The sequence below is a fragment of the Solanum verrucosum genome, unplaced genomic scaffold, assembly GCF_900185275.1.
Source record: "Solanum verrucosum unplaced genomic scaffold, falcon-dt-bn FXZP01000279.1, whole genome shotgun sequence".
Taxonomy (NCBI): Eukaryota; Viridiplantae; Streptophyta; class Magnoliopsida; order Solanales; family Solanaceae; genus Solanum; species Solanum verrucosum.
The window spans coordinates 935989-953123 of record NW_026020289.1 but is presented as its reverse complement, the minus strand read 5'-3'; the positions used below and the strand labels follow the sequence as shown (position 1 = coordinate 953123).

Below are 17135 nucleotides of genomic sequence, written 5' to 3'. Positions count from 1 at the left end.
ATGTATTTTTTGTTTCCCAGTCAACGTGGGCTAATTTTTATAACTGGATACTATGATTTAACAAAATATTACATACAAATTTAGTTTATCTAGAAACATAATTAAAATGCTTAGCTAGAAACATAAAGAGATTTTACAAAAATAAAAAGCTGAAAATATATTCAATATTTGCAATTAGATAAGTTCTCAATGATTGTTAATATTTTCCAATTGAATTTTTTTTTAATTAAATATCTAAAATTTTAGAGAAATAGATTTATTTTAAACTTTCAATAAAAAGACAGTGAAAGCAGATTTTAAAACATTGCAGTTAAAATTCATTATGTTGAATATATTTTAAGTGTTTTTTTTTTAAAATATAACTAAGAATATATATATCCACATCAGGTTTCTCATTCTTTTTTTTTTTGTTTCTCATTCATTTTACCATCGACGAGGTTTATTTTAGCTTTGCAAAGTTATAGTTTCTTTTTTTTTTTCTTGTATATTTCTTATTTTATCTTTTACTAGTAAAATTATCCGTGTTTCGCGCGGAAATTTTATATCATGGAATTTATAAAATAATACTTAAAATCTATCAGACATTAAAACTAAAACACTATATTATATTATCTTACATACAAGATTACGTAGTAACAAACATTAATAATGTAAAGGAAAATGAAAATTATTACATCTTATCATTTAGCCTTAATAACATAAGCATAAATTATAAATTAATGATTGTAAAAATACATACCAGGATCTGTAACACAAGCAATAGAGGCAATGAGCCACTCAACATGAGTAAAATATACAAATATTTAATTGGGAAGAAGAAGAGGAGGTTAAGAATTTTTGTTGTGTTAAAATGAGAGAAAATCCCTCTATTTATAGAAAACAAAGGGTAGTGTGAACAAATGTTTATTGTGCCTTATCAGAAAGGTTACAACTATTTGAAAAAGTTGCAACCCTTCGGAAATGTCACAATCTTTCATAAAAGTCGCAACTCTTCATTGAAGTCACAATTTTTCATAAAAGTCGCAACTTTTCATAAATATCACAACTCTTCATTAAAGTCGCAACTTTTCATTAAACTCACAACTTTTCATGAAAGAGAAGGCTAATTCTGTAAATAAATAAATTAAAAGAGAATTCTGATTTGTGGTGGCGCCACGTAGGCGGGCCTAATGTTCTCTTATATATATGATATATATATGATTCCTGACTCGAACTCATTATAGCAACTCCCTCTTGTTAGCTGGCCATTGCTTGATTTCTACATTTGCGCTTCTAAATTCTTTGGTTGGTGTCTCCGTTAGTTTTGGTAAACCAAAAGCAACACCAACACCAAGAGAGTCAAAATAGGTAATGTTGCTCAAACTAGAAGTTCAGGTCAAAGCCTTACAAACAAAAACCAGCATTTAGGGACATCAATGGACAGAGAGGGAAGGGGTGAGGGTTGTCCCAATCAAACAAGTATAATAAGAATAAAAAAACACGAAAATTGTTGCTATGTAATCTTTGGGATCATTTTCATCAATTGATTTGAATCGATCCATACATTGGCTAAACATACAAGGTATTTGGTGAGCAGAAAGAATTGACAAATGACACCGAAAAGAAAAACCCTACCTCATTACAACAAAATTGTAAGGAGCACAAGCCTGAGCGAAACAATGTTGTGTTGACTCAAATTTAGAGGGGATGAGATAACTAGCTACTTCTCTAGAACTCTCTTTGTTTAACACTCTGACAGAAGATCACTGGTAAAAAGAAACCGCTGTTGCAATGGCTAGGAACTGCACAATTGGGTGTGAGTAAGAAAGTTACCTTTCACTTCCTAAATGATGGGTTTTTGGCTTGAGAATGTACTTTATCTTAATACCCTTTTCAGTCTCTGGCCTAAACTTGACCTTATTTTTTCTACTTGAAGATGACTGAACAACTCCATCTTTTGGCAGCAGATCGTCAACACTGGAAACAGCAGAATCTTCCCCAGAATCTAATGTTGGGGCTATTTCTGAACTGCTACTTGGCACTTCTGGGCGCTCTGAGAACTCAGTGTTGGGACAACGCACTAACATGACATGATCTCCAGTGATGGCCTCCTTCCATCCTAAATTGATGATCAGATAAATCAGAATGAAAAAGCAGACAATACTTGAAGCTGAATGGTTGTGTTTGTGTGTGCATGTAATACATAGAAACAAGAGAGCTAATAAAACATACTCTGAGCAAGAAAAGCTTTTGCGACGCTAATTGAAAATCTCCAACCTTGATGTGCATTTCCATCAGGAACCTGACAATTCTTATGAGTGCCAGAGCTGTCCATGGGACATGACTGCAAAGGATTTTCATGCAATGACGTCCGATCATCAAACTTCAAAGATATTACACCCTCTTCAGGATCTTGTCTTCCAACTTCATGACTTACAGGCATATAAAGCTTGGCAGCTATTCTGTTTGACCCAATCTGAAAAGCATTATGCTTAGCTGGCTTCTCAACAATATTGCACTTTTTAGGCATGGCAGGCTCTGTGCTTCCAGCTCCTGCTTCGACAGGGCAGTTTCCCTGTCGGCCAGTGCTCCAATCTTTCACTGAAATAGATAGAGAACCAATCATCACTTCAGAGTTCCTCTGCTTCTGATCGATTGCCTCTTTCTGCACCTCCAGTATTGAAGCATCATCACTTTCCACACTAACTTTTCTAGTCCATATCTTTTTGCTATTAACAGGGGAAACACTGTCCTTGTGCTTCTGTAACGGTTCAACTTTTTCTTGATGATTTTGATTGCTACCATTTCGGCCAAACCTTTGCGATTTTAGAGCTTGCCACTCAGCATTGGCAGAAAGCCGTCGACTATTGGCATACACTGATCGAGGTTCACCATCATGAACTTTGACCGAATCCAGGTGTTGGTGAGAGAGATCACATTGGGATTCAACGCTCATATCTTCATTGCTGGAGAATTGAACCAGTTTAACACAGGTGGAGACGTTCAGAGATACATCAGGAATATCATAATTGGAGTCAGACGGTCCTGGAACGCTATGTACTTCTGCCAATGGAACCTCAAAACAATTAGCTGGTACCTCCAGATTTCCTTTTTCCTCATTTGATTGCTCCCTTGCTTTCGGTTCCTTCTTTCGAAGCTTTTTCACTTTTTTCCTCTCTAATAGCTCAACTTTCCATTCAGCATTTGCAGACAATGGTTGGGGTTCAACATTCTGAACTTTGACCGAATCCAGGTGTTGATGAAAGAAATCACACTGGGATTCAATGCTCATATCTTCATTGCTGGAGAATTGAACCAGTTTAAGACAGGTGGAGACATCCAGAGATACATCAGGAATATCAGAATTGGAGTCAGACGGTCTTGGAACACTATGTACTTCTCCCAATAGAACCTCAAAACAATCAGCTGGTACCTCCAGATTTCCTTTTTCCTCATTTGATTGCTCCCTTGCTTTCTGTTCTTTTTTTCGAAGCTTTTTCACTTTTTTCCTCTCTAATAGCTTAGCTTTCCATTCAGCATTGGCAGAAAGCCGTTGACTATTGGCAGACACTGGTTGGGGTTCAACATTCTGAACTTCTACCAAATCCAGGTGTTGGTGAGAGAAATCACATTGGGATTCAATGCTCCTATCTTCATTGCTGGAGAATTGAACCAGTTTAAGACAGGTGGAGACATCCAGAGATACATCAGGAATATCAGAATTGGAGTCAGACAGTCCTGGAACGCTATGAATTTCTGCCAATGGAACCTCAAAACAATCAGCTGGTACCTCCAGATTTCCTTTTTCCTTATTTAATTGCTCCCTTGCTTTCTGTTCCTTCTGTCGAAGCTTTTTCACTTTTTTCCTCTCTAGTTGCTCAGCGTGCCTAGCATATCACAAGAGAAATAATTAAGGAATTCCTATAATAACTATACCACATAGAAGTGGAAAAACCAAGATTCACTGAGATAAGAAGTGACAAGAGTTTTAAGAAACTGGCAGGCTGAGGCCAGAGCCACATTCAAGCAAGGGGGTTTGTATGATACCCCTTGCTCAAATTTTTTACTTATTATACACGTATATAACAAGCCAAAAATAATAAAATGCATGATAAATATAAGGGTTGAATCCCCTTGACTAGAAAGGGAAGCTGGGAAGCTTGATATAACCTATTTTTATAAAACTTGAATCCCCTTGATGAAATTTTTGGCTCCGCCACTGGCTGGGGCGGTAAGTTTTACATCTTCGATTAACTAATCTTTTCATTTGAAGCAGATTGGAAACTGTAATTAATGTACAATTTCCGATTGGTTTTTCTCCCAGTGTCAACCTTGCCCCATCCCCTAAGGGGTGAATGCTTCCAAGAACTATCACTGTCCTGTCTTTATCTACTAACCTAACAAATAATAAAATAAGTCACTTCTAGCTGAAATGAATTGAGTTATTTGACCTGTCAATTAAGATGCCATTATATAAATCCCCAAGCTCCACATCACTGTATTTTCCTCATTCGTAATTTTAAAAATTGACAAACAAATAAAATACAGAATTGTTTTCTACTTGTAGAGAAATCTGCTTCAAAGAATTAAGGGGTCGTTTGGTTGGGAACAAGTTATCCTGGGATTAATATTCCGGGATAAGTCATCCCACCATATATATGGAATAACTTATCTCATTACCATGGTATAAATGATGGGATAAATAATCCAAGGACTACCTAATACCTCCAACCAAATGCATGACAAATTAATTTCGCATTTTATCCCAACATTATTATACCTTATACCTCACACCAAACGACTCCCAAGGGTATAAACTGCACGAGCACATCTTCAGCGCACATAAATATTTTTATTCCAAAAATATTTTTAAGCATCAACAGGTTTTTTTAAAAATAAATAAGAAACACAACTTTATCAAGTCATAACTAGTCATTCAGAACACAGGAGCAATGACGATAGAACATAACCTCAGCAAAATACATGAAAAGACGAGAATAGTCTCACTTTTTTTTAGCAGCTTCTTCCTCCTCAAAAAGCAACCTTTGGCATCTCAAGGCTTCAGCATTTTTTTCATCAGCACATGCTTTAACCTGAGCATAAATGAACACCAGTTACTGTGGATGTTGGTTTGATGGACAGTATCAGGTAGAGCATTACAAAAGAGTATCTTCATCTACCAGACTTCCAAGAATAAAAATCAGATCCGAATCAAACAGTATCATGCAAATACAGATGTGAAAATATATAGTTTCAACTTTCAACACATGAAGCCCGGAAGTTCTTTGGAACCTAAAAAGATTCAAAGGAGATAGAAGTACCAGCTTTTGTTCAAAAAGGAAGCTAGTGCAAGCAACCAGATTCTTTGAGTCGAAACCAATTTTGTCAGCTTCCCCATCAAAAACATATTTTTCCACCGACTTAGCTGTGCCAGCGCATAAGAACGTTCTCTCACTAGCATCATCAAGAATGCTAAATAATTCCTCTGAGGTCACTGGAAGCCTGGAGGGTTTAGCTTGGATGACTTCCTGCAAATTGATCCTATTTAGCATCATTAGATCTTATCTCATTTTGCTTTTGTCATTGGTTTGAGAATACTTGGTAGAAATGGAAATAGAGAACTAACCAACAACTTTGAACCAGCCTTTATATAAACACGAGGAAGAGACCAAATGGCTGGTTTTCCCAAAGCTGTTGCCAAGGCCTGAACAAGTGCAGATCCCGAAGTTTCCTAAAAGAAACATGTCAATCACGCTCTAACACTCTGCAAGGTGTGGGATAGAAGAAATGTACTGTTATGCTTTTTCTCGTCTTGACAGACCAACAGTCACTTCAGCTATTTTTTTATCAGTAGCTCAAAATAACTCTGTGCTAGTCAAAAATAGTTTCAAAAAGATTTCTAGCATAATCACCATTTGTATAAACTCTGTATAGGTTGTTCAGATCAAAAGAAACCTAATAAATCTTTACCAAAGGCATATAATGAGTTTGGATGTGGAAATACTCAATGACTTAAGAAAATTATCTCTGAAAAAAGGAAACAGAGACTACAGTCCAGTTTATGCAAACCCGTGGAAATAAGCTGTAATTTCTCGTAGAGAAAGGGAGGAACACATGCAGGTTTTCTATCTTCTTATCTACCTGAACAGATTATGAGGGACATATCTTGCTGCACACTGTGAATAGCCAAGGTGATATTCTACTATAGTCAAACTTCTCTATAGCAGCCGGTCCGTTCTGATATTTTGTGGCTTTTATAGAAGTAGGCTGTTATACACCTATAAAAGTACTTGACATTTATATTGGCTGGTGCCATACAAAATAACAAATTATTTAAATTTAAAATTTCAGAAGATATTCATATTTTAGTAATTAAAATTAAAGAGAGCTAATACACCATGAATTTTTTTTGACACTTACAAGATGGAAAACTTCTGTCTAATGGAATACAAATATGTGTTCATCTTACAATTGTTTTTTTTTAAATTACCGAAGTATGTATATTCTTTGTCAATAGTGGTGTAATGTATTAAATATTAAAATATTTGGTCAAAATACTAGACCTATTATTAGTCAACAATAACAACATACCCAGTGTAATTCCACAAGTGAGGTCTGGGGGAATGGTGCCTATGCAGCCTTACACAGGATCAAGTATGGAAAGGAAGATATAATAGTCAAATTAAATGTCTAGCACTAAAAGTGGGAAATAGCAAAAAAAAATTGAACATTAAAATAACGTGGGAAATAGAAAATTAAAAATCAATTAATATTTGAGTAAGACTGTTATATAGGGATAATTTTACAAAGAATGTATTGTTATAGTGATGGTTGTTGCTGTTACAAGTAAAATGTTGTTATAGAGGGGGTAAAACATAATATGAAAAATTAGTTCCAAAGAAAATTTGGTTCTTATAGTGAAATACTGTTATAAAGGGTGGTTGTTATAGAGAAGTTTGACTTTACTCTTCTAGAGGCATTCTTCTACCTTTAGTTAATTCTACATTATCATCACATTTCTGTGTTACAATTGCAACTGGAAGAAGTCACTTTAAGTTCCATTTCAAAAAGACCCACTTCAAGTACTAAGTCAAGAAAAAACATACATAAGAGCAGGAACATGAAAAGCAATTACCTTTAGTGAAATATCTTGCAATGATACAACTTCTTTAACCTCATCTACCGAGAGCTGTATGTAGCAGCCATATAACAACATAATAAGTATCAAGGAATGGGTACACAAAAAGAAGAATTAGGGAGTGAGGGAGAAGTACCTTGTCCCAAAAGGCTCCCAAAAAATCCCTGTATTTCTGAGACTCCTACAAAATGTAAATAAAACATAAGATTCAGCCCATGCACACCCAATAGTAAAGATGATATCATCAATTAGTTACCTAATCAGAAAACAAGAATGGAAATCATATTGCAAGTGGCAATTGACATACCAGTGTTCTCAAAGACAAAAAGAGTTAAAGCATCAATTTCTGCTAGGACTCTGATGTGCCTCTAGTTATAAAAGCTTATTCTAGGAGGCCAAAATAAACAATTAAAAGACTTAGTAACTGTCATGCGACAATTATGGGGTGGTTTTCTATAGAAAAAAGGGCAAGACAGTTAGAAGAGGGTGTTGAGAAAAAGGAAAAGGGAATTCTGGAAGAGTTGTAGCCTCTCAAATGTCTAGAAAGGTTGTGATCTGTTTAATCATAGGTTATGTATTATATAACTAAAGTTCATTGATGTCTTAGGATGTAATTTATGGTGTTGGCAGTGTCCTAGTGATTTTTTTTTTAGACTTCTGGTTGTAATATCAGTGTATCTAGTGTGAAACAACAATTTTTGTTCCTTTATTTACTATATCAGTGGTAAAGTCTATCAGGCTCTAAGCACAAAGGGAAATTTAAGTGTTGCCCTTAATGAAGAAAAGTGAAAACGGAGAGAGAATGTAAAATATATATGTACTGCAAGAAACAATAGCTATAAGCACATATACAATTATACAGTTGAAGGATTGAAAGAATTGCAAGTGAACTATATGACTAAGAAAATATTTAAAATAAAAAAATATATTAATTGAGTTTGCAAGGCATTTAAATTTCTGAGTTATAGAAAGTTTTTTTTTGAAGTGTCAGGCTAAAACTGGTTAAATTTCATATAATAATTACTAAATATCTAATATCATATTTGTTCACAATGTCTCCTTTGCATTTAATATGTCATTCTTTCTTTCTAACTACACTCTCATCAACAGAGAATCATGGCCATGCTAACACCTTATAGTGCCCTTCACTAAAGCACTTTTAACAAGCACCATGTGCTACACTTAATTTAGAATTTAAGCAGCCTTTTACAATAACTACACGTACACAAATGGTAAACCTCCAAATCTATTCCGACATTAAAGCAAAGTAACATAAAAGATAAAGGCCTCCAAGATATACCTTATCAGAATTTGAGGATCTACGGTGCAGACGTATATGTCTTCGGTGATTAATAGGTGAACAAAATTCCCTGGAACACTTCTCACACTTCTGCATCTTAAGGTTTGAAGGATTCGATAAAGACCATCCAGTAATATCTGCAAACAAAATAGAAGTAACAGAAGCCAATCAATATTCATGGCGTAAGCCACAATCTTGTATGCGGTCTATTACAAACTGGAGAATCTTCATATAGACCTTTTCAGGTTACTTATTGGCCTCCTCACCTAATGCATCAAGCACTGTGGCTTAAAGCATTTTGAATGACTTAAACTCACATTCTATCCCAACTTGAGGTCCACAAGCTATTGAAATATCGAAAAGTTCCTTGATCCGCACAGTGGGCAGATGGATCCCTCTACTCTTTTCTAGAGGTCTCGGGTTCGAGCACTGGAAATGGAGAAACTCCTAGTATGAAACACTTACATACGCAAAGGGAATCCGCATTACTAGGGCCAATGGTCTTTGGATACTGGATGGTTAAACCATTAAAAAAAAGACATGTTGTATTCTATGAACACCAAGTTCTAAATTTGTTACCTGACTGATCCATATAATTAAGCCACTGCATCCACTGAACAGGACCTTCCCCAGTTCTTGGTAGGGGTTCCTTTCCCATAGCTTGCCTGATGAAAATATCAAGCGAATTGTTCACCTGATCCGCTATTTTCTTTGCATCTGGAGTCCCACCTGTATTGAGCTTTGCCACTGGCATCTACACACTATTAATAGATCATAAAAGGGAACTTCAGAAAATAATTTTGACATACACAAATTCTTTTGATAAGGATAAACTTGGCATATACAAATAAAAAGAAGAACATATTCAGCAGCATGAGTTAGATACATGTCTGCATGCATGCTTATCTTGTGCTCGTATAGGAAATGTGTGTCCTGGCAGCAACGAGCACAAAATATGGAAAAAAAAACTAAGCAAAATGAAATGGGAGGACAAGAACAACAAAGATCATTCTCAAAAAAAAAAAAAACATTGCCCAGAAGAGATGTGGCAACAACTGGAATGTAATGCTCAGAAGAAATGTGCAGGATTGAGAGATGGGAAGTCTGCTTGAACTACTTACTAGTGTGGAAAAATATAATAAGAATGAGAATTGTGCTGAAAATTGGTATGGGGAAGAAACAACACCTTCACTGTGAAAGATTGTTATCATCAAATATGCTGTCAGAACCAGATCATTGAACCTTGTCCCTGGAAACTTATTTGGAAGACCAAAATGCCTACCAAGATCATCTGTTTTTGTTGGATTGCTCTACAGTAAGCATGTTCAACACAAGATTGTCTCTGATCATTTCCCATTGATGCTACAATGTGGAGAATGGGGGTCAACCAAATCATATTTCAAGTTTGAAAATTGGTGGCTGACTACAGAAGGTTTCAATGACAGAGTAAAGGGATGGTGGGGGTCTTTTCATTTCCAGGGAAAACCAGATTTTATACTGGTAGCAAAGTTGAGGGCATTTAAAGAAAAGTTGAAAGAGTGGAGTAAGACCAGGGAATCTGAAACAACAAAATCAACTTGTACTCAATCAATTAGCAGAAATTGAAAGGATACAGGATCAGAGAATTTTGGAGAAAGCGGAGATAGTTTCCAGATTAGCTCTTACCACTGAGTTGGAAGAAATAGTCAAAAATGAAGAAACGGCATGGAGACAGAGATCTAGGGCAGTTTGGCTTAGACAAGGGGACCGGAATACCAATTTCTTCCACAAGGTAGCAAACTCACACAGAAGAGTCAACACTATTGATAAAATCAAAGTCAAGGAAGAGTTACTAACTGAACCTGCTGAAATTCAAAGAGAGATCATTGAGTACTATGAGAATCTATACTCTGAAACTGAGGATTGGAGGCCAGAATTGGAAATGAGGGAGTGTCTTATGATTGATGAAATGACAACAACCAACTGATGGCCCCTTTTGAAGCTCAGAAAATTCTAGAATGCATCAAAGCATGTGCGGTTTCAATGGCTTTTTTTAGACAGTGTTGGGATATCATCAAAATAGAATTGGTTGCAGCAGTTCAAAACTTCTATGTGGAAGGAGTGTTTGAGAAGAGTATAAATGCTACTTTTGTGACTTTGATACCTAAGAAGATAGGGGCAAAAGAACTTAATGACTTTAGACCAATAAGTTTAGTGGGGGGAGTTTACAAGATAATTGCAAAACTTTTGGCTGAGAGACTAAAGAAGGTGATGCATAAGCTTGTGAACAAGCAACAAATGGCTTTTATCAAGAGCAAGCGGATCATGGATGCAGTGTTGATAGCCAATAAATGTATTGATTCCAGGAAAAAGGATAAACAACCAGGAATCCTATGCAAGCTGGATATCCAGAAGGCATATGATCACCTGAATTGGAACTTTTTGATGAAGATGATGCAAATGATGGGTTTTGCTCAAAGATGGTTAAAGTGGACCAGACATTGCATAAGCTCAGTGAAATTCTCTATTCTGATCAACAGAAACCCATATGGGTTTTTTCCATCAAAAAGGGGTTTGAGACAAGGGGACCCCCTATCTCCTTTTCTTTTTATCTTTGGCTATAGAGGGGTTGAGCAACCTATTCCAGACTGCAAGAGCAAATGGTTGGATCAGAGGTTTCAGAGTGGGGGAAAATACAACAAACAATATAGAGATCACGCATCTACAGTATGTAGATGACACTTTAGTATTTTGTGGAGCTGTAAAGGAGCACATGCTAATTTTGAGAGTCATTCTAAATATTTTTGAGGCTGTGTCAGGTTTGCACATAAACTGGAACAAGAGTTTCATTTACCCAGTAAACACAGTACCAAATATTGAGGACTTAGCTTACAAGCTTAGAGGGAAAGTAGGTGAACTACCAACAACCTACTTGGGAATGCCTTTGGGGGCAAAGAGCAAATCAAGTGGAATTTGGAGTTGTGTAATTGAAAAGTGTGAAAGGAAGCTCATGAACTGGAAGTGTCAATATCTATCCTCAGGTGGCAGACTAACTCTAGTTAACAGTGTCCTGGATGCCTTGCCATCATACATGATGTCAATATTCCTTATACCAGCCAAAGTAACTAAGAGGTTAGATGCAATTAGGAGGAACTTTCTATGGAAAGGCAGTGAAGATAAGAAGAAGTATCATTTGGTCAAATGGGAGGAGTTGCTAGTTAGCAAGAGAGGGGGTGGACTCAACATCAGAGATCTGAGTACGCAAAATAAGAGCTTGATGATGAAATGGTTGTGGAAATTTGTCTCACCAGAAGTATCTCTATAGAAGGAAGTAATAACATCAAAATATGGCATGGAGGACAAGTGGATGACAGAGAGGGTGACCAGCCCTTATGATTGTAGTGTATGGAGATCAATCAGGAACTTATGGCTACTGGTCAAAGATAGAACAAAATGTAAGGTTGGAGAAAAAATGGCATTCTGGAATGACATCCGGTGCGGACAGGAGACACTCAAACAAGCATTCCCTAAGCTACATAGTCTAAGTCAAGCACATGAAGCATCAGTGCCAGACTTATGGACAGGACAAGGGTGGAATTTACATCTGAGAAGAAACATAAATGACTGGGAAATAACATCCATAGCAAGATTTCATGACACAATGGCTAGGGCTACCAATTTAACAGAAGAGCAAGATAGACTGATATGGCAAGGGGAGAGAAAGGGAGAGTTCACTGTAAGATCTGCATATCGAGAATTGAGACCTATTGAAGAGCAGCAAGCAGGATGGCCTTGGAGGATGATCTGGAGAACAAAAATCCCATACAAGGTGAATTATTTCACATGGCTTTTGGCAAAGGAGGAAGTCTTGACACACGAAAATTTGAACAAGAGGAAACACAACCTTTGCTCTAGATGTTATTTATGCGAAGAACAGGTGGAGACAGTCAACCATCTCTTTTTACACTGCAAATGGACAGATCAATTATGGCAGATATTCATTCACAAGAGGAAGATCAAGTGGACAAAACCAGGGAGAATCACAGAAGTTCTAAAATGCTGGAATAGTGATGGAAATGCAGGAAAAAAGGAGGAGAGATGGAGGATTGTCCCAACATGCATTTGGTGGACAATTTGGAATGAAAGGAATCAAAGATGTTTTGAAGGAAAGAACAACAATATTCATAAGATAAAGATAAACTGCCTAGGTCTTTATTATTTTTGGTGTAAGCAAGTAGTAGTAGGAAATTCTGAAGATGTTTCTAATGTTATTGACTGGCTGTAATTAGAAGATCTTAGGGCTGTTGTAAGTATAAATTTTTGGAAGGGAACTACTCTTTGATGTAGTATACCTGTGGATATATAGAAGTAAATGTTACCTTTCTAAAAAAAAAACAAAAGAGGCGTCGATCTGGATAATAAATGCTATATGTGTCAGAATAGCACAGAACAGTCAATCACCTGCTCCTTCACTGTGCAGTGGCCAAGGTCCTATGGAATATGTTCTGCTGCATTTTGGCTTACAATGGGTCATACCACATAATGTGAAAGAAGCCTATGCGAGCTAGAATACATGGAGAGTTGATAAGTCCATCAAGAAAGTCTGGGTAATGATCCCTGGAGTTATTTTTTGGTGTTTATGGACTGAAATGAACCTTAGATGTTCTGATGGGATCTCAACTCCAAAGCACTCCCTTAAAGCTAAATGTTTACTTATGTTGTTCAGTTGGGTTATGTTAACACCTGTATTTAGCACTGAACAAATTCTTGACTCTGTTAGCTCTCTAGTACTAGTTTGAAGATTATAAATGAGCTAACAACTTTTGCTTATGCTCTGTGGGCCCTTTTGCCTATTATTCTGCTATTTTGCATCTGCTTGATGCTTTTTAATGAAATACCTTACTTCATCAAAAAAAAAAAAAAGAACTATTGCGTTCAAAATAGAAAGGATTTATACAACCCATAACTTGGCCTACTGTCAGGCAGAATAGTAAATAACATAGCACAGGTATCAATAGATGTCGATAATTAGACCAAAAAACAGAATTCTTAGAAGAACAAATTGAAAAAGTTAAATGACTGGGCATATCTGCAATATCCAATCATCTGGAGATTTAACTGCCTATTAAACTCTATATTTAGAGACATGCTATAAGTGGAGTAAGGGGGATAAAAATATTTGTTGAATCCCATCTTAGATATTTTACCACAATTCAGGTAGATTTTCTAGGTGAAACTTGAAAATCTCTGTTGCATAAATTTGGCTTAAGTAGGTGCCAGGGGTTAAACTATGAGAGCAAAACCTCTACCCTGCTCCCTCTACCAATTTGTTAGTCTGGAGGTAAAGGTCACTTAAGCAATGCGTCTTCATTTCGAGAAAGTGCAAAGCTAAATTTCCCCAAGCCACCACTGACCCAAAGACGCATAAGTTCTTGGAGGTTCTTTTGGATTGCCTTAATAGGCTACACTAAATAAACCCAAAGAACACATGATGATGGCAGTGCAAAGTACAAACAGGCCCTGGTAGTAGGTGTTGACACCCAATTTTGACTTTTCTTTCTTTCGATATATTATTTTCAAGCTTTTAATTTAATAATGTATAAGATAATCCTTTTTCACAACTATTTTTACTATTATGACTATTCATCTACTAGAATTATACGTTTTATCATCAAAATGATTATTATCACTTTTTACACCTATTTTCCTTAAATAATCTATTGTCGTCATTTTGTTTCAAGTTTCGTATTTTATAAAATTAATTATAAATTCATATTCTTGTATCCATATTTTTATATTAGCATAAAATTGTAATATTGATATTTTTATTTCATAAGTTATTAGTTGTCATCCCATAATATATATTGTATTAGTTATTGAGTTAGAAACCCAAAATAATTTAAAGAAGAAAGGAAAAAGCCTAAGAAAATTTGATTAAAGCCCAAAAGCCTCCAGCCATTTTCCAAACCATCTTTCAACCCACATAATTTCTAAATGTCCTAAAATGCCCTTTATCTCCTAGGAAACCTAATTTCAAAATTTGCAACTCAGCAGCTGCTCTTTGTCTCTCTTCCGCCCCTTCCATTTTCCGAAAAAAAAAAAAAACAACAAACTTGTCAACCATGGACAGAGCTCAACTACTCCATTTCCGTGATACATGCATATCAATCACTATCAATCATGTGAAGCTGACAAACCTTGAAAAAAAGCTCCGAACGTTGAGATTTGGAAGAGATTTTCTTTTGACCAATTTCGGATTTGAAATTCAAAATCCCGCCCAAACTAAGAGCACTAATCTTCTGCTGCTATAAATATTAAGGCTTGGGAAAAGCCTCAACAAGTTTTGGAGGTGGCCCTCTTCATCCACAAGTTTCATAATATTTTTAAGATTCTTCTTGATTCGTCCTTCTCTATTAGCTTTCAAGACTTTGCATTTAACTTTCCCGAATTAGTCTCGCTTTTATACGCTAAAGGGTGTAGATCGGTGGCTCAAAAACGCCCCAGTTCACTGCCCCTAAATAGGTCAGTAACATTTATTCTCTTCATTTTCCATTCCACGAGATATGGATGAACTTGTATTTCAATGCGTTGTGAGTTTACTGTTAGTTTTATGTCAGTACTGTTGTGTTTTGGCATTATGATAAGTAAATATACGTCATGACCTCAGTTGATCACTGATTGTAATAGTCGTGGTGTGATAATTGCTTTGTTAAAATCAAAATGTTGAAGTATTTTGTCCATTGTTTGGGCTCTATTTTATTTCAGAACTTATGTTTCCAAGGACTCATTTTTTTTGGTATTAAACTCTTTGGGAAGTATGCTTTATTTGAAGTTTGATAAATGAGTGACATAAATGAGTAAATGTTTAGCAGTATACCTGGGTGTTGTTAATAGAACATGTTCTCCTTTGTTTTACAAAAAAAAGAAAAGAAAAAAAAATTTGTTTTTCGCTTCTCGACACTTACTAAACTTAATCTTCTTCTCACTACATCTTTAAGAACTATGATTCCAGGAAGTCTTTTTCCTTAAATTCAAAATCTGATCTAGCACAACTACTATTTCTTAGTATTTGAAAAAGCATGGTTTATTCTAATTAGTCACCCTTTTCTTTGTTTAAATTATAATGAGCTATACCTCTTAAGAGAATTTCCATGCAAAGTTGAATAAACTGTCTAGTTTGCTGGTCATTTTTTGTTTATATGAAGTCATATTTCATTAGTGATTTATTTTCTTTAGCTTGGTTTAGTTGATGTTTGAAAGAGCCCTAATGTATGTAATCCTTGGTTCGAGTTTAGCTTAATGAATTTAATGGTATTAAAGTCTTGTTAAGAGTAGGGGTATTGTTGCGAAGTTATCTTTTACAAGTATGTAGATGCCTGCAATTAAGATTGAAAACAAACTTTGAGATTTATATTGTTCCAAGTTTTACTTGATGTCTCATCCTCTAATTTATTATCTTTTTTTTTTTACATGTACAAAATGGAGCACCGTTGGAGTTGTGATGAAACTCCATCTCAGTCCAAATGGATTGAATTATGCATTAAACGTCGCATTCACACCTCCTAGTTGAGTCGGATTAGTTGGAGTCTTGCAGCTATGTTGGGTTCTTAGAAATGAATCCAACGCCACTCTCCCCTCTCTAATCTTTGCATTTTTGTATATGTTTTTTTTTTTTGCTATGACCAACATCCTTTTTAATGTGTTTTAGTTTTCTTTGTTAGTATTTCCTCTTTTTTATATAAGATAGTTTAGGTGTAAGCTATATTGAGACAGACCATTTAGCCTCCCAGATCCTTTAAGAATAAATTTCGATATTGTTTAGAGTAGCGTAAAATATCAGTTTTTTTTTTCTTGTCAATCATAATTGAGAATATTTCAGGTCTCAACTTTCCACAAAAATGGAAGGAAGAGAAAAAAAAAAAATTTGCAAATTATTTACATTAACAAATATCTTTAAGTTATAATTTTGCTATCATGGCAACTTCTAATGACAGATTTTGGTGCCAAAAGAAAGGGTGTTTTATAGACTATAAAAGAGAAGTCTTTGAGCTTCTAATGTACAAATTTTGGTGTCAAAAATGTTGTTTCTTGATAGCTGAAAAAGTGTACATCTTCGAGTATAAAAGTGCATATTTGTAGCAAAAAAAAGATTTTTTTTAGGGTTTTTACAGCCTTTCTAAATAGCAAAAAATGCAGATTTTTGGTGAGTAAAATACGACTTTCATTAAAAGTTCAAAGTGCAGATTTTTGTACAAAACATAGGTTGTTTAAAATAAAAAATATGTTTTCTTTTTAAGCCCTGTTACTTTTTTTTTTTACGAACAAGTTTATGATGATAGGTATATTTTTTTTAGCAAATAATGGTTGTTAAAGCTTCTGAAACTTTAATCACTTTGTTCTTTAGAAATTTTTGTTAAACTAAGATTAAAAAAAAAGTACTTTCCCTAAAAATGTATCTTTTTATATATTCCTATACGCTCATTTGAATTTTTACTTAAAGTTTGTTTCTTTTAATCTTAGGCATTGTCATTCTATCTCAATGTTGATATGCACTTAGTTCTAATTTATGATATACTGTTCTCTGAAAATTATTTAATTAACCTAAGTTTGATCGGTAACTGTCTTTAACGGATCTTAAAGGATGCTTAATCCCTTCCCTTTAGGATAACTAGAACTCTTACATAGAATTTCATGTTTAGTAGATCTTAAAATGAAGTTAACTTTAGATAATGACTTAAT

General features: G+C 35.2%; 1 protein-coding gene across 2 annotated transcripts in view; it reads right to left on the bottom strand.

Annotated features, from left to right (window-relative positions):
- Window positions 1-1704: 1704 nt before the first annotated feature.
- Window positions 1705-17135, bottom strand: part of LOC125834335 (uncharacterized) — a 33136-nt gene continuing 17705 nt past the window's right edge. The window contains exons 2-11 of one of the 2 annotated variants that reach the window (XM_049513489.1): window positions 8997-9171; window positions 8418-8554; window positions 7254-7298; window positions 7115-7168; window positions 5606-5710; window positions 5301-5507; window positions 4987-5072; window positions 3392-3866; window positions 2212-3055; window positions 1705-2098 (exon numbers count right to left, since the gene is read on the bottom strand). In XM_049513489.1, the coding sequence (XP_049369446.1) occupies window positions 1809-2098; window positions 2212-3055; window positions 3392-3866; window positions 4987-5072; window positions 5301-5507; window positions 5606-5710; window positions 7115-7168; window positions 7254-7298; window positions 8418-8554; window positions 8997-9171 (2418 nt within the window). In that variant the 3' untranslated portion in view covers window positions 1705-1808. The remainder of the gene's footprint in view (window positions 2099-2211; window positions 3056-3391; window positions 3867-4986; window positions 5073-5300; window positions 5508-5605; window positions 5711-7114; window positions 7169-7253; window positions 7299-8417; window positions 8555-8996; window positions 9172-17135) is intronic. The other variant, XM_049513490.1, reaches the window with a different exon arrangement.